The sequence below is a fragment of the Bos mutus genome, chromosome 15, assembly GCF_027580195.1.
Source record: "Bos mutus isolate GX-2022 chromosome 15, NWIPB_WYAK_1.1, whole genome shotgun sequence".
Taxonomy (NCBI): domain Eukaryota; kingdom Metazoa; phylum Chordata; class Mammalia; order Artiodactyla; family Bovidae; genus Bos; species Bos mutus.
This window is the reverse complement of record NC_091631.1, coordinates 39,467,783-39,489,303: the sequence shown is the minus strand read 5'-3', so window position 1 is coordinate 39,489,303 and position 21,521 is coordinate 39,467,783. Positions and strand designations below refer to the sequence as shown.

At 46.2% G+C, this 21,521-nt stretch overlaps 1 protein-coding gene across 1 annotated transcript in view; it reads right to left on the bottom strand.

The window, feature by feature from the left end:
- PARVA (parvin alpha) overlaps positions 1 to 20,488 on the bottom strand; it is a 180,010-nt gene extending 159,522 nt beyond the window's left edge. Inside the window, exon 1 of the mRNA XM_070383944.1 lies at positions 20,203 to 20,488. Coding sequence (XP_070240045.1) covers positions 20,203 to 20,458 — 256 coding nt within the window. The 5' untranslated portion in view covers positions 20,459 to 20,488. The remainder of the gene's footprint in view (positions 1 to 20,202) is intronic.
- Positions 20,489 to 21,521: the final 1,033 nt, after the last annotated feature.

Sequence of the window (21,521 nt, the reverse complement as noted above, 5' to 3'; positions counted from 1 at the left end):
CATTATTTACCAGCCATGGGCTAGTAGCTCAACCTCTCCATGCCTCGGTGAACTGTACAAAAAAGATCTTCACGACCCAGATAATCACGATGGTGTGATCACTGACCTAGAGCCAGACATCCTGGAATGTGAAGTCAAGTGGGCCTTAGAAAGCATCACTACGAACAAAGCTAGTGGAAGTGATGGAATTCCAGTGGAGCTATTTCAAATCCTGAAAGATGGTGCTGTGAAAGTGCTGCACTCAATATGCCAGCACATTTGGAAAACTCAGCAGTGGCCACAGTACTGGAAAAGGTCAGTTTTCATTCCAATCCCAAAGAAAGGCAATGCCAAAGAATGCTCAAACTACCGCACAATTGCACTCATCTCACACGCTAGTAAAGTAATGCTCAAAATTCTCCAAGCCAGGCTTCAGCAATATGTGAACCGTGAACTTCCTGATGTTCAAGTGGTTTTAGAAAAGGCAGAGGAACCAGAGATCAAATTGCCAACATTCGCTGGATCGTGGAAAAAGCAAAAGAGTTCCAGAAAAACATCTATTTCTGCTTTATTGACTCTGCCAAAGCCTTTGATCATGTGGGTCACAATAAATTATGGAAAATTCTGAAAGAGATGGGAATACCAGACCACCTGACCTGCCTCTTGAGAAATCTGTATGCAGGTCAGGAAGCAGCAGTTAGAACTGGACATGGAACAACAGACTGGTTCCAAATAAGAAAAGGAGTACGTCAAGGCTATATATTGTCACCCTGCTTATTTAACTTATATGCAGAGTACATCATGAGAAACGCTGGGCTGGAAGAAACACAAGCTGGAATCAAGATTTCCGGGAGAAATATCAATAACCTCAGATGTGCAGATGACACCACCTTTATGGCAGAAAGTGAAGAGGAACTCAAAAGCCTCTTGATGAAAGTGAAAGTGGAGAGTGAAAAAGTTGGCTTAAAGCTCAACATTCAGAAAATGAAGATCATGGCATCCGGTCCCATCACTTCATGGGAAATAGATGGGGAAACAGTGGAAACAGTGTCAGACTTCATTTTTTGGGGCCCCAAAATCACTGTAGATGGTGACTGCAGCCATGAAATTAAAAGACGCTTACTCCTTGGAAGGAAAGTTATGACCAACCTAGATAGCATATTCAAAAGCAGAGACATTACTTTGCCAACAAAGGTTTGTCTAGTCAAGGCTATGGTTTTTCCAGTGGTCATGTATGGATGTGAGAGTTGGACTGTGAAGAAGGCTGAAGAGCGCCGAAGAATTGATGCCTTTGAACTGTGGTGTTGGAGAAGACTCTTGGGAGTCCCTTGGGCTGCAAGGAGATCCAACCAGTCCATTCTGAAGGAGATCAGCCCTGGGATTTCTTTGGAAGGAATGCTGCTGAAGCTGAAACTCCAGTACTTTGGCCATCTCATGCGAAGAATTGACTCATTGGAAAAGACTCTGATGCTGGGAGGGGTTGGGGGCAGGAGGAGAAGGGGACAACAGAGGATGAGATGGCTGGATGGCATCACTGACTCGATGGACGTGAGTCTGGGTGAACTCCGGGAGTTGATGATGGACAGGGAGGCCTGGTGTGCTGCAATTCATGGGGTTGCAAAGAGTCGGATACGACTGAGCGACTCAACTGAACTGAACTGAAATGGGGATGATAATAGAACCTATCTCATGGTGCCGTCTATGGGGTTGCACAGAGTCGGACACAACTGAAGCGACTTAGCAGCAGCAGCAGCATGGTGACTCATAGGGTTTTTGCAGAATTAAATGAGTCAACACACATAAGATCCTGGAACATAATAAGCTCTCTATAAATGTTCACTCTTATTATTACAAATCATAGGCAGGGATGAGAGCTACAGCCAATTCACATTTCACAATGTTTTATTTGCAAAACGGGTCAAGAGGAACAGTAGAAATAGTAGTAATAACAACAACTAATATTAAGTGCTTGTGTGCCAGGTCCCAAGCTAAGTTTCTGACATGAATCAACTTATTCATTAGAGATTGGTACTAAGTTCATCCCATCCTTTCTGCAGAGGGGAAAACTGAGGTTCAGAGAAATGAAGTGACTTGCCCAAGGTCACCAAGCTCATAGGTGTATCTCCCTCTAGGGCACTGAGCTGGGCACAGGACAGGGGTCCCTAGAGGTTAGACTGTGAGCCCTTTGAGAGCAGAAACACACTGTGTCTTGTTCCCAGGGGGAGCCAGAGTCACCAGCCTATCCAAGGACCAGGCCACAAGAAAAATCCAGGACTCATTTGCAGCCCCCTCAGCGGGTCCCCCTCAGCCAGGCCAGCCACCAGTGACCGTGCTCTGCAGCCCAGTCTGGGTATTGATCTTAGGGAGTGACCTAAGCCCCGAGGAAGGCAGCTGTTGGAATGTGAGGGAGGATGCAGAGACTCGTGAGTCATTTCACTCCCCGTCCTCGCTGTGGTCCTGGATACAATTTATTACCTTCGTCACTGGGCTTTCTGCTCCTGGTTGGCTGGGGGTTGGTGGAGCAGTCATCCCTAAAAGGAAATCAATCTGTTAGCGAGTCCCATCTCTCCCTGCCGTAAGGGCTGGAGGCAGAAGGGAGGACACTGGCAGCACCCAGCTGTTTCCGGGTCTGAAGGGATTCAAGGAGGCTTGTGGGATGCTCAGCAAGACCCTGGCTCCAGCCATCCACTGGGGGATGTTCTCCTGTAATTTTCCCCACCAATGAGAAATCTGGGCCCTCTGCAGTATAGAGCATCCATTCCAGAAGAGTGTGAAATCTCTACATATTTATCCTGAAAGTTGAAGGGAGAAAACAAAAACCCTTCCTTCAGAGAACAGGGATAGGGGCCTGGGAGTAGACAGTTAAGAACATACAGAATTTTGCCTTGAAATCCAGAACATTCTATCTATACCTGAAGTCTGAGAGCTAAAATCATATGGCCAAGGAAAAGCATTTCCAATAAAACTACAGTTCAGGACAACTTTTGTTTTTCTTCCCAAGTATTTCCTTTTTAGTGAGCAATTTGGTAATAACCAACAAAATTCAAACAGAACAAATTTTTGACTCAGCAATTTCACCTCTAAGAATTTACTCTACAAATAAACAGATACAGAATGTTTTCATTTGCAAGCCTATACAATGCAGCATTTGGAGTAGCAAAATACAAAAAAATTAAATATCCATTGATAGGGAACTGCTTAAATGTTAACAGTGGCATAACCAGACAGTACATAAAAATGTTTATTAAAAAAATAATAAATCCATATGTGAAAGATACTCAAGATAAATGAGTATGTGAAAAGTATAAACTGCTGAATACTCTTTTGTAGAAGGCAATGGCAACCCACTCCAGTACTCTTGCCTGGAGAATCCCAGGGACGGGGGAGCCTGGTGGGCTGCTGTCTGTGGAGTCGCAGAGTCAGCCACGACTGAAGCGACTTAGCAGGAGCAACAGCATCTGAATGCTCTTTACAGTGCTATTCCAGAGAGAGTATAAACTTATGCTTTATAAGAGAATACCTGACACCACATTATCATCATCAGATACACTATTATCTTGAAAGCCTGAGAGCTGAAAAAGAAATGGGCCCTTCCTTACTTTCCAGTTCATATTTCTTGCCTCTTTGAATTTTTCTATCATAAATATCTTTAGTTTAATAAAAAAGAAGCAATAATATCATCTGGCCATACATACGAGGTAAGTTCCAAGGGAGATAAGACACAGCTATCCCTATGGCCTTGACAGTGTCTGCCAGGGACTCATATATATGGGATGCCCCCTGAGGGTCAGGCCCCACTTTAAACACTTTGCAAGTACCAGTTCATTTAACCCTCATGACACCTCTGTGAAGTGGGTACTGGTAACATCCCATTTCACAGATGAGAAAACTGGGGCTCAGAGAGACTGTCCCTGGTCACACACCCAGTGTGTAGTAGGACCAGGGAGTCTGGTAGGCTCTAGAGCCAGAACCCTCCCGACTGGGTTGCCTTTGTTTGTTGAACAAAGAAATGGACAAACTAGAAAAGCTGCCACCACCTTTAAGGCCAGAGAAACTGTAAATTATTAGCCACTTACTATTGATACTGTTTTATTTATCACTGTTAATTATTATTATTATTGGCGAAAGAAAAACTTCAGAAAAGTGAAAGTCGCTCAGTCGTGTCTGACTCTTTGCAACCCCATGACAGTAATCCAGTCCATGTAATTCCATGGACTGGAATTCTCTGACAAGAATACTGGAGTGGGTAGCCACTCCCTTCTCCAGGGGATCTTCCTAACCCAGGGATCAAATCTGGGTCTCCTACATTGCAGGGGGATTCTTTACCATCTGAGCCACGGAAGCTATTCAGAAAAAGCCAGTTGTTTTAGAGTGAGTGATGCACTGAATTTGAGTATGAAGAACAAATTATGCTCCCTGCTCTACCACCTAGCAGCTGAGAGACCTTGGACAAGTCACTTCACCTCTCTGAGCCTCAGTTTCCCCACCTGTAAAATGTACATGACAGGATCTCCTAGGGTTATTGTAAGGATTAAATGCAACATCACACATGAAAACCCCTCTGTGCTGGACATACCTTGGATACATGGAAAAATAGGAAAAGATGTTGAGGATGGAATAAGCTATGCTCAGAGCACCGCCAAGCTGACCCTCATCTCTTTCAATCCGCTAAGTTTTTTAAGTGAGCTGAAAAACTTATTCATATATACACCAATGATCTGAGGAGAAAATCAGGGTTTTAATTGTTCTGATCCTGCCTCTAGAATATTGATTTAGGACATTTAATACCATCTCCAAATGCCAGGCTTAATTTGCATCAAGTTGGAAGCCGGGTTGCTAAGCGGTAGATGTTGATTTTAGGCAGGGGCTTGGGAAAGCCAGCAGCCCACCTTCCTGCTGGCCCATGGCCAGCCAAGAGCTGGCTTCACCTGGGACTCCGGAGAACAGGCCGGCTGAGGAGGCCGCGTCTTTGATGGATTTTCACCGTTTAATTAAAGTGCAGCTGGGGCCTGGGGCCGAGCTGTACCTTTCAGCAAGATATTTATCACGGGCTGCACAAGAAGCCTGTGTATCTGAGGCCATTTGGCCAGGGCAGAGCCTAACTTTGACCCGGTCTCTCCTCACCCAGAAGCCTGTGCTCCTGCCTTTTGGAGGCCCTGGGGCTCATTTTCAGAAGCTCCATTCTCCAGGCACTAAACCCTGCCTCCAGGTGTATCTCAAATCATAATTCAAACACCAGCCAATGGCCCCCAGGGCCCTGGAGGGCCTGATCCACAAAACATCCCAGGCCACTCAGCTGGTCTTCAGCAAACTCGTTTAGTGCTCTGAGCCCACCCTCAGCACTTCATTTACCAACCAGGGGGCTGCAGAAAGTCCGTTCATCAAAGTTTGGTTCAAAGTCTTTTTTTTTTTTTTTTTTTTTTTTCTTATTCCTTTCCTTATATGAATTTCTTTTTTTTTTTTTTTATTTTTAAACTTACATAATTGTATTAGTTTTGCCGTCTCCTTTTTTATTATAATTATTATGGACAATTTCAAATAGACTCCTAAGTGAGAGACTAGTACCATAATCCTCCATGGACTCATCACCACCCTACAATTGGCAACTCATGGTCACTTCTCCACCAACACTGTATGATTTGAAGCAAATCCTAGACATTTGATCATGTTGTCCATAAACATTCAGGATGTATTTTGAAAATATTAGGAAAGAGTTTTTTCTTTTTTAATACAGCCGTCCTACAAATTAACAATGATTCCTTAGTGTCATCACATCCCCAGTGTTTACACTTTCTCCACTGTCTCATAAACGACTTAGAGAGCTGCTTTGTTTGAAGCAAGATCCAAACAAGGTTCTGGGTGGGTTTTGAATGGGACCTGCAGTGTGTCTGGCCTTCTCATTTTCTCTTTCCTTCAGCCCCCACCTTGTACTGTGGGGTTTTGTGTAAGGGCCTTTTGAAGCCCAGAGACACTGCTTACTTATGTGGCCTTGGACACATAACCAGCTTCCTTGCCTGGAAAATGGGACCAATAATAATTCCCTATCTCCTGGGTAATTGTGACGATTAAATAAAGCAGAATATGTAAAATGCATAGAGCCATGTCTGGAACAGAGCAAACACTCAATATCTGTTCTCATGGTTATTGTTTTCTGAAGATAGCAACTTTGACAGAATTCCTAAGCACAGCAACCAGGCAGCCACATAGTTATAGGTGGGAAGAAAACAGAAAAAAACTGGTGCAGTCCACCACATTTTCTCAGGCTTTGAGCCACTGTTCACGGTGAGGAGGTAGAACGTGCTGCGGTAGAGTCAGTCTTTGGTCCCAAACTGCCAGGGTTCAAATCTCATGTCTTCCACTTGCTAGCAATGGCATAATGATGGATACACTTGCCAAAGCTCATTTCCTTTCCCTCTGGGCAGACAACTCAACTCTGTTTCGTGGCCTCTCTCACATGGAGGTATGGCCCCATAACTGAGTTCTGGCCAGTGGTAAGTGGACAGAAGTGATCTTGTAGGTGTCTGACCCATAAAAACCTCCCACTGCAGTCCTGTTCTCTCACTAACTGGGTGATTGATGAGGATTCAAAGAACCTGGAGGAAGCAGAGCCACAAGGGGTAAGGGGTCTGGGATCACTGAATGACCGTGTAGAGGGCAATTCAATCAAGAATGCTGCCATTGGGTTCTGCTATAAACAAGAAATACGTTTTTATGATGTTAAGCTTCTAAGAAATGGGGGCTTATCTATTACTGCTGCTAGTGTTACCTTCGGAGAAGGCAATGGCACCCCACTCCAGTACTCTTGCCTGGAAAATCCCATGGATCGAGGAGCCTGGTAGGCTACAGTCTATGGGGTCGCTAAGAGTCAGAGACGACTAAGCAACTTCACTTTCACTTTTCAATTTCATGCATTGGAGAACACTAGCCTTAACCATGAGCAAGTTGCCTGGCCTATCTGTCCCTTACTTTCCACATCTATAAACGGGCAAAGATGCTAATAATATCTGTTTCATAGCATTGTTAGGAAGATCAAATAAGTTAATATACATAAAGCATCTACTGTGTTCTGGCCCATAACAGCACAAAGCTCTTATGTAACTGTTGTCATTGTTATGTTAATATTATTTGAAAAGTAATGGTGTAATACCAAGAATTTCCACATTTCACTTAAATGGACATGTTCTAAATCTTTGCTGGTTTTCTGGCATATTTTTTCTTTAACAATTTGGGGCTAAAATTGTATTCCAGCCAAACAATTTCTCATTTAATAATGCAAATCAGTGGTGTAATAGGATGATGACAATTTGCTCCACAGGAAAGAGTTGAGGAATACAGTCATTCTGCAAGATGAAGATACACCCAGTACAAGACGCGGCATGTCCCCCAGGCTCCCGGCCAACATCTAAAAAAGGGAGGGGGAGACTTCGCCAGGCCTCCCCTTTCTGCATGAGCAGGCAGAACTCCCATCCTGCTCAGGACAAAGGAGATGTGCACTGAACTCCATGGAATTTTAAAAACCTAAGCGCCCAAGAAGACCTACAAATGGCCAAAAAGCACGTGGAAAGAGGCTCAACATCATTAGCCGTTAGGGAGCTGCAAATAAAAACCACAATGAGACCCACTTCACTGGAAGGGCTACAGTCAAAAACACAGATAACAACCAGGGCTGGCGAGGATGAGGAGGCATTAGATCCCTCATACACTGCTGGTGAACAGGTAAAGCGGTGCAGCCCGGCAGTTCTTCAAAAGGTTAAGCACAGAGTCAGCATAAATGCCAGCAATGGCACTCCTAGGTTTATACCCAAGAGAAATGAAAACATGCCCACACAAAAACTTAATCTGAAAATTGACAGCTACATTATTCATAATAGCCAAAAAACTACACACCATGCAAATGTCTATCAACTGATGAATGGATAAACAAAATGTAGTATATCTGTGTAATAGAAGACTGTTTAGTCATAAAAAGGAATGAAGTGCTGATACAAGCTGCAACATGGATGCACTTTGAAAATAAGTGAAAAAAGTCAATCACAAAAGACCACATATCACAGAACTCCATTTATATGAAATGCCCTGAACAGGCAAATCTGGAGAGACGGAACATATTGATGGTTACCTGGGAGCAGGAGAATGGGGAGGAGACGGGGAGAGATTGCTAACAGGTACAGGTTATGTTTTGGGGGTGGTGAGAATGTTCTAAACTGAACTGAATGTTCTAAAATTGTTGGTATCAATAGTTGTATAAGTTTGATTACACTAAAAACTACTGAGTTATACCACTTAAATGAGTTAATTGTATGTCAATAAAGCTGCAATATTTTTTTGAAGTGCCTACTCTTTCACATAAACCAGACCACCTCTCCTCTGGACTCGAGCTGTCATCAGAAACCACAGCACTTTCTCACCTCATCAGAAGCCTTTGAGAATTATGTGCCCTGTGTTAAAATCCAGGTGCATCTCTGTGCACAATTTACAATGCCATAACCCGCACATGTTAATGAGTCCGAAGCTCAGGTGAGAGGTTACGGTAGCTTGGGCAGTTACCGGCACATCCAGGTAGGAGATGCAATTGTCATCCACACTCCCGTGGAAACTGATAATCCAACAAAACTGTCCAACCCTAGTGATACAAGCAAGGTGTGTTTGAGGTTTTATTTGTTTTCGGGGTTTTTTCCATTTAAGAACATAAGCGAGACCATGAATCACACTTCCAAGAACCAGAAATACTGAAAGGGCTAGGTAGCTGGGAGCCCAAATTACTTAAATTGATGTCGTATCATTTGAAAAACTGACGTTCAAGCCTCACAAACTGAACGACAATTGCTATCTATCTAATTCATGGCCCTGGACTCCTGTTTCCCACCTGCTCCAACACCAATTTAAGCAATTCTGAACTTTGATCTCCGCGGCAGAATGTCTCAGATTTATTGAAGTGTCAGGTCCCAATTGTGCTAACACCCACCCCTGGCAGGGCCATTACAAGGTGTGAAATCTGGGTGCCCCTCACCCCGGCCAAGTTCAGCACAGTAACAATCAGAAGGAACAAATCAACCTGCCTCTCCCGACCATAATGGGAGCCTTGTAATTTACCATAATGACAGGCGTGGAGGGAAAGCAGGCGAAGGGATCGTGCTGTTCTCCAGGCGCTTGGACACGCAGTGGAGGGGCTGCTGAGCCTCGCCACCCTCAGCCAAGGGGCAGCTGCTCCTCCTTGCAAGGGGCTACTTCGGGACTTGCCTGTATCCTGAGTTGTTTAAGATGGAATTGTGTTACCCTTCTTCTGCCTTGTGCAAACAGCATCAAAACTGTCAGTTCCGACTGCCCCCCTGTTTCTCCCAACTGTCATCATTAACTAGCTGTCATCTGCAGCTTTACCCACCAGGGCTGGGAGCCCAGGATAGCTCAGCCTTATGTTTAGTCAGAAACCTCCTCCCCTATCCCGAGAGGAAAGTTTATTTCCAAGCCTGGAGTCTAGGGGAGGTAAGTGAGGCAAAACCCAGGCGTCCTGTGAGCCTTGGCAGCCTCCCTCACCTACCTCTACTTTGGGGGAGGTGGTGAACCCTGAGTCCACACCAAGCATTAGACTGTCTCTGCTCTTCACCTCCTCAGTCAGGGTCCTGACTAGACTGCTTAAGTTCCTCATGGAGGAGGGCATGGCAACCCACTCCAGTATTCTTGCCTGGAGAATTCCATGGACAGAGGAACCTGGTGCGCTACAGTCCATGGGGTCACAAAGAGTCGGACACGACTGAGCGACCAACACACACAAGTTCCTCCAGCTTCCACTGCCAAGACCCTGAATCGCAGACCTAATCTGGACGAGCCTCCCTAGTTCAGAACTCAGACACCCAGTGGATGCTAAGAATCTCTGTATCCTGCCACCTCGGTGCCCACCACAACAGACCAGGAATGCCCTTGCCCCTGAAACTGGGTGACTGGGCTTGCAGACCCTCTTCCTGAATTCCTCTCTCACTTCCCCTCCCCACAGGAAGCATTTCCCTCCCAGCATGCCCCGTAGCCAAAGTCACATTGGCCAAGACAAAAACTGCTTTAGGAATAATGGTTTTGAATGAAAAGTCAATGTAACACTGTGATTGGCAGATTAACTATTCTACCAATAAATGTTTCCTGGAAAAACACAAGTGCAGGGCCTGCTCCACGAAGCCCCTTAGGGTCATCGGGAGCCCTGCAACCTGAGTTTATGGCACTGAGGGAGCAGATAGAGGCTGGCAGCCTTGCCCATTTATCATCCAGCATCCTCGTCCCCAGGAGATCTGCTGCAGCATCCCCGGCTCCTTGGTGTCAGGTTGTATTTCACAGCATAAGGAGGGGAGTTGCCCCTGGATTTTAAAAGTGATAAGGGGATGAGTGAAAAGAATAGGATATGACTCAGTGATGAAATAAATGCCCGCAACACATCACTACTAAGGGAGGGTGCCTGCCTCCACAAGTGACTCCCAGAAATACCCGCTAGGGTGGTAGGTGTGATAATTACGTGCTCCAACTGGCTCCGATCCATTCTTAGGAGATGAAATGGGACACCTGAATACTGCCTTCTGTGCAGGTTGAGGAAACAACCCCAGAGACAACAGCCCAGCCCATTCTGTCAAAATCCAATCTGAAGCTCAGAAGGCCCCCAAATCCCGTCCTGTCTCTTGTTAGCCTATGGGTTTCTTCCTTTGGTGTCTTGGAGCACTGTATCTCCTAAGGGGTCCTTCAACCCCGACTCTAATCTGTCTGCTGTAGCATTCAGCCCACTGTCTTGATTTCCTCCCATCTGTCTGTGGTCACCAAATTGGGCGGCAAGTCCAAGAATTCAGGGAGGTAAGAGGAAGTGGTCACCAAATTGGGCGGCAAGTCCAAGAATTCAGGAGGTAAGGGGAAGTGATCAAGGGAAGGAGGGACTTCTTAAACAAACCTCGACTGGGTCTCACACAAGCCTGGGGAGAACTCAGAGTGGGGCAGGAAGTGACAGCCCTGACTTCGAGGATGACTATTCCCAAGGCAGCCCCTCCTTGGGTCGTGTTAGAAGGATGAGCACTGGGGCTGAGGGCCAGGCCATAAAAGCATGAAGAATGGCCGTAAGAAAATGTTCTGAAACGAAGACCTGCCTCTAGTAGAGCTTACTTTGTACATGTTAGTGGCCAGGCTGGAAATCTGTGCTCTCCTGACCCATTACTCTCCCAGCCCACCCCACCGATGACCAGTCCTCCCAGGACCAGAATATTTCAGCCTAACAATGTTGGTTTCACTTTCAAGCAAACTACCAGGAAGACCACCAGATCCAAAAGCAGTCATGTCACCTGGTTACCAGTTATAAACTCTTGATGGTAAGCAAGTCAACTGTTACCCTTTGACCCTGTAATTGTACTTCTGGGGCTCCAGGCAAAAAATTATTAGAATATTAAAAAAAAAATTTATGCATTATTTCTAGAAAAATAAAAAAGAGCACCAAAAGAAATGATTAAATAAGCAATAGGACATTCACTATTATGAATGCAGTATTATGCACCAAAAAGCATGTTCAACAAAATCTAATAAGATGAAAAATATTTATAATAAATGAAAATAAAGATACAGAATTTTTATCTGTATAAAGATGGTATGGGCTTTCATGGGGTCACAAAAGAGTCAAACATGACTGAGTGACTAAACAGAAATGGCACAGTTACAATTATAAAAAAGAAAAAATTTATAAAGAAAAAAATAAAAAATAAACCAAAATCCTAATAATGATTACTTTTGAGAATTAGAACATTGCATGATTGTTTTCTCTATTTTCCCATAAATCCCATAAGCACAGGTTAATTTTATAATGGAGAATAAAAAAATAACTTTTATTTAAAAAGTCAGGAGCTAAGTAATTTGGTTTCATTTCCCTTTCCCCAAGAGAGTGTGCAGTAGTTAAGGATATTTCAGTTTAATATCTGTTTAATATCAGTTTAAACTGATTAAGCTCACTGGTTCTTCCATCCATGGCCTAGCCATTTCCCTAAGGCTGGTTTGAAGGAAAGCCAACGACACTAGTCACAAGTGGGTTTCTCTAAGGCTGTGGCAGGGGGGTATGTTCAGAGAAAACAGAATTATCACTTAGAAATGCTAATAGAGCCAGATTTCAAACGCAGGCGAGAGTGATCGCACACCACGCAGACAGCTGTCCCAGGCCCGAACGAGGTGGCAGTGACGGTGATCAGGAGTGAGGCTGGGCTCAGGGAGGGTCCTTCTCCTGGTGGGCTGGAGTCGGGGGAGTTGTCATGCTGGAGCTCCCTTGCAGTGATAGAGGTAGGCCCCTGGCTGATTTTCAGATTTCCTGAGTTCTCACTTAGTGCGTAAATGAAGCTAGAAGGGATAAACAGAGTGAGGGGATGGGGCTGACTCGGAGGAATGAAAGGGATTCCGAATCTCTCTTGCAAGAGCTTCCATCTGAACATTGCTCTCATCTTCCCCAAACTTTGCAAATAGCTATTTCTCCTCTGGTCTTTCTTCCTTTAAGCACTTTAACATGAACATGTGAAATGTCATTTCCACAAAGCAAGCTTTTCTGTATGAAAACAAAGAACACTGGCCTGTCACCACCCTTGACCAGTGGGCCTCCTCTCAGGCTCCCTGCTGCCGCTGCCACTGACCAATCCATGCCCACTGGTTCTAGGACCCACTCCTCCAGTCTCAGGGGCCTTTGTGTGTTTGTGAAATAACACAGCTAAGTGACGTCTTCCCACAAAAGGGTAAAGAGATTCCTGAGGGGAGAGAGGAGGCTGTTTTCTAAGCTCCCTCCCCTGCCCCCTGCCCACCCCTCACACAGGGCAAGAAGTGAAGGCCTGGGTGGAATCAGAGCACCAGAAGAGTCATCAAAGCTTAGAGCAGAGTTCAAAGTAACCTGGGCATCTTACTCTCACTGACAGTTCAGGTAGTTAGTACTGTTTTACAGAGCACCTGTTAAGTGCCAACGCTGTGCCGGGTACATGGGGTATGATATGAGCAGCATAAACAACGCCTGCCCTCTGGAGTCTGCAGAGAAGATGGAAAAGGAGGAATGAGGCCACCTTGTCCCGGGGGCACTGGTCCTCAGGGAAAAGCCCTCATCCGGGCTTCCCACTGACTGCAAAGCTACAGAACATACTGAACATGTAACAGAAGGTTTACATTTTTAAAGGATTTTACTTTTATTTTGTAACGTATTTTTGAAGTCTTTTATTATTAAAATTGTCATAACTTTCCCCAACTGTGTTCTTTTTTCCATGACAGAGAGTGGAGATTTTAGACACTTACAAATGTTTACAGGATTTCATCTCTCCTCCTGTACTAATGGCTAAAACATAATTATGAACTGCGCTTGTTGACCAAATGGAGATATTCCCTGAGACAAGGAGACAGATTCCTAATATGGAGGTGTCCTTGGGCTGCGGCCCAGTTATCCTGGTTTCCATCTCCTCCTCTCGACACAGAGGTGCCTTCATTAGCGGAGGAAAGAAAGAGGTCTTTGTGATGATGTCACTCCCAGACCACCCGACATAGACAATAAAACTGAATTTGAGAGAAGCCTGGTGAAATGAGAGCTCAGAAGTCATTGAATACCAGACCTGCAAGGGGCCCAAAAGGTTACTTAGCCTAATCACTTACGTTAGAAATGAGCAAAGGGGAAGAGACTTGTTTAAGATTACACAGCCAGTTAGTGGTGGGCTGTTTTCACCAAGAAAAATAGGGGGAAATTCATTCCATAGAAATTGCAATATCACTATGTGTTAAATGCTATAGCAGGCAGGACAGGCCCAGAGCACTCTCATCATAGTGTGACATGCACAGCCACAAGGGGGGCAATGCAGCATGCCACCGTACACAGGCAAGGTAGTATGGAATCACAGAGAAGGAAGTATCTCACTCTTCCTATCGGATCTATAGCAGGCCTCAAGCAGGATGGGATATCTGAGTTGGGTCTCCATGATTGAATAGGAGTTTGCTGCATAGAGAAGGGAAGAAGGTCATTCCAGAAACATGGAACAGCATGTATAAAGGTGCAAACAAGTCGAAGAACATGACGTGTCTGGGGGATGAAGAGCAGTTTCATATGGCTAAAACGAGCCTTTCTGAGAAGGAAATGAAGACGACTAAGACAAAGAGGGTAGACCGCAGAGCACTGTGAAGGACTGAATGCCATGCCAGGGACTTTGTTGGGGAGATTTCATCTCTGTGCTTAAAAATAAAACAACATATCAGCAAAAGGATGATGCGTGGCTGGAACAAAAAAGGACCAGAGACAGGGAGACTAGTGGGCTGGCTATGGCAATACTTTAGGTGGAGACTAAAGATGCTCAAGTTTAACAAAATGTGCAATCCCGAAGAAGACAATGCGGTCTGAATCAAAACAGAAATATTTAGCTGGCAGAATCAGCAGGACTTCACGAGAGATGATTGGGTGGGGATGAAACAGAGCGGAGGCAGGCAAACTACGGCCATGGCCATATCCAGTCTCCATCTGATTCTGCACAGCCCCAGTACGACGAACGATTCTCACATTTTATAAGTGACTGAAAAAGGACAAAAGAAGAATATTTTTGACATAAGAAAATTATGTGAAATTCATAATTTATGAAATTATGAATTAATTATGAAAAATATGAATATTATGAAATTAAGTGAAACGTCAATGTCCATAACTATGTTTTTATTGAAACATACCGCACTTGTTCATTTACCTATCATCTGTGGCCTCAAAGGCAGAGCTGAATAGAGGCCAGAGGGCCAGCAACATCTAAAATATTTACCATCTGCCTCTTAAAAAAAAAGATGCTGACCTCTGAAACAGGATGACTGCAACATTTCCACCTCAGCTGGTAGAATGCTTAAAGACAAGCACCAGATCTGGGCCAGTGGGACACACAATAATTCCATCACGGGCATGCGGAGTCTGAGCATCCCTGACACACCCAGGAGACAGGGGAAAGATGAATCTGGATACGGATGAAAGATCTGCATTGGAGATGTGGATTGGGAACCATCAATTGGCAGGTAGTTGCCAAAACCATGGGATTGAGTAAGAGAATCCATGGAGGGGAAAATAGAAAGAAAGGGCAAAGCAGGTCCCCGGGAAATACTGCTGAGAGGGAAACAAATACTGAAAGTCTGAAAAGGAGTCCAAAAAATAAAATAAAGGCACAGGGAACAATTCATTGTGGATAAGATCTAGGGAGAGGAGAATTTTAAGGGAAAGACAAAGTTGAATAATATGAATGCCACCAAGAGCCCAAGTAGAATGAGGACTGACAAGGAGGCAGTGGATTCTGGAGACATTAGTCAGTGAAGTGTTCAATTCAGTCGCTCAGTCGTGTCCAACTGTTTGCGACCCCGTGGACAGCAGCACAGCAGGCTTCCCTGTCCATCACCAACTCCTGGAGCTTGCTCAAACTCATGTCCATCAAGTCGGTGATGCCATCCAACCATCTCATCCTCTGTCATCCCCTCTCCTCCCACCCTCAATCTTTCCCAGCATCAGGGTCTTTTCCAATGAGTCAGTTCTTTGCATCAGGCGGCCAAAGTACTGGAGTTTCAGCTTCAGCACCAGTCCTTCCATTGAATGTTCAGGACTGATTTCCTTTAGGATTGACTGGTTTGATCTCCTTGCAGTCCAAGGCAAGAGTCTTCTCCAACACCACAGTTCAAAAGCATCAATTCAGTGAAGTGTAAACCATGGAAATAAATTCTCCAATCAACTTCTAGGAGTCCATACCTTCCCAGTTTCCCTCCTATCATCCTGGCCACTCCTTTCCAGCCTCTCTCGCTGGTTCCTCTGCATTCCCCACCTTCTACATGTTGGAGAGTCCTTAGACCTCTTGTATGTCCTGTGCTCCTTTGATGATCCCATTCAGTCTCCGGGCTTTAAATACACCTACACAGAGTGTCTCCAGCCCAGATCCCTCTCCTGACTAGATTCCTAAAACCAGTTGTGAACTCAATATGGCCTCTGGGAAATCCAAGAGGCACCTCGAATTAAATGGATCCAACACAGAGCCCTGCCCTTTCTTTCCAAACCAGCTCTTCCTGTAGAACTCTCCAACTCAGCTAAGTCAGTTCCACCTTTCCAGTTGTTCAAACTCAAACCCTGGAGTCATCTTGATTCTACTCTCTCATCTTCCCTTCCAGTGTTTCAATAAATCCTATCCACTATATCTTCAAACTATATCCAGAACTGAATGATCACCCCTCCACTGCTACCACTCAGCACCAGACCACCACGGCTTAGCTGGATCATTGTAGTGGCCTCACAGACCATCTCCCTGCTGCAACCCTGCCCCCTTAGCCACTTATCACCATCAGAGCCATCTTGTTAAAACAGAAGCATGATCATGCTATTCCTCAGCACAAAAATCTCTAAGACCTTCCCATGTCACTGAGTAAAGGCCTCCAGGACCCTACACAGCCTGTCCCCACCCTCACTCTAAGTACCCCTGAGACCTCACCACCTTCCACAGTTGTCCTCAATACACCAGGCCCACTGCCATCTCAGGGTCTCGGCATCGGCCATTCCCTCACCTGCAGTGCTCTTCTCCAAGATACACATACGGCTCTCCCTCACTTCCTCAGGACTTTACCCGAGTAAACCCTTCTTGGTGAGGCTTTCTCTAGCCACCCTACTTAAAACTGCCAACCATCCCCCCTGCCTCACCCCACAACACTCCATCTCCCCTTTCCCTGCTTTATTTTGCTCTGCGGCACTAATCACCATTATAACATAACACACAAATTTTACCCACTCACTGTCTTGTTTGTTATCTGTCTTCCCTATTAGAAGGCAAGCTTGTGAGGGCAGGGATTTTTGTGTGTTCTTTCCCTGCCATACCCCAGTACCTAGCGCAATGCCTGGCACATGGTAGGCAACTCAATATATAGTTGGTGAAAGAATGGGTATAGGGCACTGGGAAGTGACTAGGAGCTAAGAAAGGGGAAGCCAGTACAGATGGCTCTTCCAAGGCCTCTGCTGAGCAGCTTTGAGAGGAAACCAGCATGGGGAGAGTGTCTACAAATGGCAAAGACTCGAGCACACTTGCAGGTGTTAGGGGGATGAAGCAGCATGAAAAAGACTGGGGGTATGAGAGAAAGGGGATGGCTACACTGAGTCTGGGAAGAATGGAAATGAAGGGCCTCCTGAGCAAGGGAAGAAGGGATCTCTTTGGAAGGGACTAAGACAAGACGGAACAGGAAAGGACAGGTTTAGATATAGATGGGACTGGGGGTAGGGGGTGTGAAGAAAATTCCAAAAGTTCTGGCACTTAATTTTTTTCCTCAAGGGGCATTAGCTATTATTTATCATTTTTTCAAGAGTGGTGTCAGAGGAGAAATTTGCAAGCACAGTACCTGTTTGTCTTACCAGAAAGGTGCAAGTTACATGGGAGCATGCAATGCAGAGAGCATCTTGTAATACTCTGGGAAAACGGCAAAGCAATGCTAACATATCTCCTTAACAAAAATTGTGGACGAAGGGTGTGTGTCTAGATCTGGCACTGAATTTTCTATCTCAAAGTCTGGGGAAGAGACTGAGTGACAAGGGTTTAAACAGGTCTGTTGGAAAATGAGGATGCAAGCTGATTAGGAGAGAAGGGTTGCTCAGCAATACTGAGACTTCCTCTCATGCTAGAAACCAAACATCTATTTCCCCAGTTATACTGGACAGCCTACGGGAACCAAAAGGGTACAGTTTGGGCATCAGACAAAATATAAAAACTCTAAGGATAATTAATAAGTGGATAAAATAAAGGAATAACCATTGCTGCAGGACTAATTTAGGGCACCTTCAGCTGGCAGATACCACTCAGGATGGTGTTCTTGGAAAGAGCAAGCCTTGAAGACAGATCTGGAGGAAAGAAGGTGAAAAGTGACCCTTTAGCGAGGAGACTCTGAAAGGTGAACCTAAGAACCTACACAGAAGGTTCTTTACCACATTAGTTTTAAAATCGCAACTAATTTGTTCCTGTGTTTCCTGTAGGGACTCTGACTAAAACTGAAAAGACAGGAAACCAGAGGGCCATGAAGTTCATCTGCAAGAACCAGCTACAGGAAAAGAGGATGTTTGGAAGGGTCAAGGGACTCCACAAAGCAGGTCCACTTGGAGAAAGTGAAGAGCCACCATCCCACTCCCCTGGCTGCATGAATAGAACAGTAACAGATACAGAGAAACCAACTTTGGGCTCAATACAAAGTAAACTTTTCTAAAGAGTTGGCAAAGTGGGGTGAGCACTTCTGATAGGTCATGAGCTTCAGTAACTCTGAGTTGCCCAGTCTCAAGCTGGAGAGCCCATATTGAGAATGCCATAGGAAAGTTACAGGGATAGCCTAGAAAAACACTCCCCAAGCCACATGTATTGCACAATATATGTGGCTCACCAGTAAAGAATCAGCCTGGCAAGGCAGAAGACACAGGTTTGATCCCTGGGTCAGGAAGATCCCCTGGATTAGGAAATGGCAACCCACTCCAGTATTCTTGCTTGGGAAATCCCATGGACAGAGGAGCCTGGCAGGTTATAGTTCATGGGGTCACGAAGTCAGACACAACTTAGCAACCATACAACAACAAAAGCACACTATTCCACAGTGGTTTACCAAAGTAACCACACTCGGGGGAAACATTTTTAGGGATGTATTTTGCTGCTTCTCAATTCAATATAGATAATCAGAAGTCTAGTTCTCTGTGTCATGTTTGATAATTCTCAACACTGAGTTTTCATGGTTTAAGTTAAGTCAGGAACATGAAGCTTATTTTACATATCACCATCACTAACTTAAAAAGGTTTATTCCCAAACCACTAAGGAGTCTGAAAAAAAAATTTTTAACTAAGCAACTTCTACCTTCACACCAATCACTAGGCCTTTTCCCAAACCGTCACTTCATTGCTCAAAACAACAATCAGGGTGCTACATATAACAACTATTGGAGAGGATGTGAAGAAAAGGGAACTCTCATACACTGCCGGTGGCAATGTAAACTGGTGCAGCCACTTTAGAAAACAGCGTGGTGGTGGTGAAGATGCTAAGTCAGGACTGACCCTTTTGACGCTATGGACTGTAGCCCAGCAGGGCTTCTTTGTCCATGGGATTTCCCAGGCAAGAATAATGGAGTGGGTTGCCATTTCCTTCTCCAGGGGATCTTCCCTACACTGCATCTCCTGCATTGGAATGTGGATTCTTTACCACTGAACCACCTGGAAAGCCCCAGAGAGGGAAGGAGGAAGGACAAATAAGAGGTATGGGATTAACATATACAAACAATTACATATAGACAAGCAACAAAGATATATTGTATAGCACAGGGAAATATACCTACTATCTTGAAGTAACCTATAACGGAATATAATCTGCAGAAATACTTAATCATTATCCTGTACACCTTAAATTAACACAGTATTGTAAATCAACTATACTTCAATTAAGAAAAAAAAAAAAACAACAGGATGTAAAATCTGCCACGGGACAAAATATTTTACATGTAAACTGTCCTGGAAAAAAAGTAAGTTCTCCTCAATTCACCCTGATGGGAAAAAGGAAATGGTTTTTGCAAGAGGCCTTAACTAGAGTTCACAGAAGGGTCAGAGCCCAGGATGCTACAGTGTGCGTGTGTCTAATCGAGGTTTTCTCCTAGGGTGCGAGTTTATCATTTTTCACAAGGTGGGACCACTGAAGACTGCCACCGCTCCACTCATTCATTCAACAAACATTTGGTGTTGATCTACGCATTTACAGAGCTCGGCTTGGCCCTGGGGACAGACAAAAGCTCCAGGAGGCCAAGACTGCAACCGCATACTAGGAAAAGATCTGATTTCAAAGACCAATGAAGGCAAAAAGTCAGAGTGAAGGCGCCCAGAAAAGTTTCAGCAGAAACTTGGGAACTGCCAGCCTTCGGCGCAGAGAAGGCGGGGACTTCGGGCCTAGGGGAGGCCGTCGCCTCCGGGCAGGAGGGCCCGGCCGCCTCCTCGGCCCCTGGCCCAGCGCGGGCGCTTTCTGATCCCAGGCCCGGGCCGCCCCACCCGACCGCCTCGGGGCCCGGGAGGGCAAGCGCCCAGGCGACAGCGAGCCTGGCAGCGGCGAGGACTGGCCCCGCGAGACGTTCCCGGGCAGCGCGCGCCCGCGCCACCGCGCGCCCCCCTCCCCGGCGCCGGGCACCCGCGGCGCGCTCCCGCCCAACCCCCGGAGCTCCGGCCCCTAGATTCCCGGCCCTGCCCGGGCCGCACTCACCCTCCTTGGCTTTCTTCCTCCGGGCCAGAGTCCCTCCGAGTTTCCCCAAGAAGGAGTCATCTTTCTTTCGGGACGGGGGCGACTTGGGAGTGGGGGACTTGGGGACAGACGGCGACTTCTGCGGGGAGGTGGCCATGGCGGCAGAGCGGGCAGCCGCGGGCCGGTCGGGACGCGGAGCTGGCGCTGGGCGGACGCGGCGGGCGCGGCGGGACTGAGGCTGCGGCTTTCCAAACGGAAGCGGAATTATTCCAAGCATTCGAGGCAGCTCACGCTCGCCTTTCCCTTCCCTCTCTCCCTCCCTCGCGCCGCCCTCCGCCCTGCAAGGAGCTGAGCGCTCGGGGCCCGCGCCCGCTGCTGCTGGGAGCAGGGAGGATGCCCCAAACCTGCGCCTGGCAGGACGTGGGGTCTCATCTGTTTCGCTGTGTGTGAGCCTCCGGCCTGGGAGCCTTGGAGCCTGGAGGCCGCTCTTCCCCGGCTCTGCAATCGGCACACGTCCTCGCTCCAGCCCCGAGTTCAGTGATTGCTGAACCGACCCCACCTGCTACTCTGCCTCGCGCTGATTTGGCCCGGCTGCTTGGTGAGGAGCTCGCTTTTCACCTGCTGCATTTCTAAGTGTAGTTACTGGGCCCATCTCTTGTGCCCCCGAAAAAGAATGAGCTTGCTCCGGAAAGAAAGTGAACCGAAATGTATTCGGGCCCTACCCGAACAGCACATCCAACTGTTCTGCTCTTATCATGGCTATCAACCTCCTCTTCAACCCCTTCTAGAGTGGGAAGTTTGAAGGTCATGAGCACTCGTCAACACCTAGAAGCATCCGTGTTTCTAGCAGCTCAGTGGCTTGTACAAAGGAGGATCTCAAATGCAGGTGGAGACATGCATTGGAAGATGTGGTCATCAGCTCCTGTGGGGGCGCCAACCCGCCCCCCCCCCCCACTTATGTTGCCTAATTGAAAGCAACAGTGACAGCCACACTCATTTGGGCTAACGGGGTGGGGGGTGGGGCACAAATGTCCGCATTTCAGACTCTTGCTGGAAATGATTAAAGGCACGTTTTATAGTGCTTGGCCAAGTTGAGGTTCTCCCTTGGACTCCCCTGCCTGAATCTGACACACATACACACCTCTCTCCTCCCCCCACAAATACACACCCACCCACCCAAACTGTTTCCTTCAAGTAGCTACAGCTGATTGATGCTGAGTGATCACATGATTCAAAGGGCCCTAATGCTTGACTGGAGAACAGCCAATCAGATAGTCTCCATCAAGAACCTGATGTAAGCTAAACACTGTTGTCAGAAGTCCAGCACTTGGTGATGATCA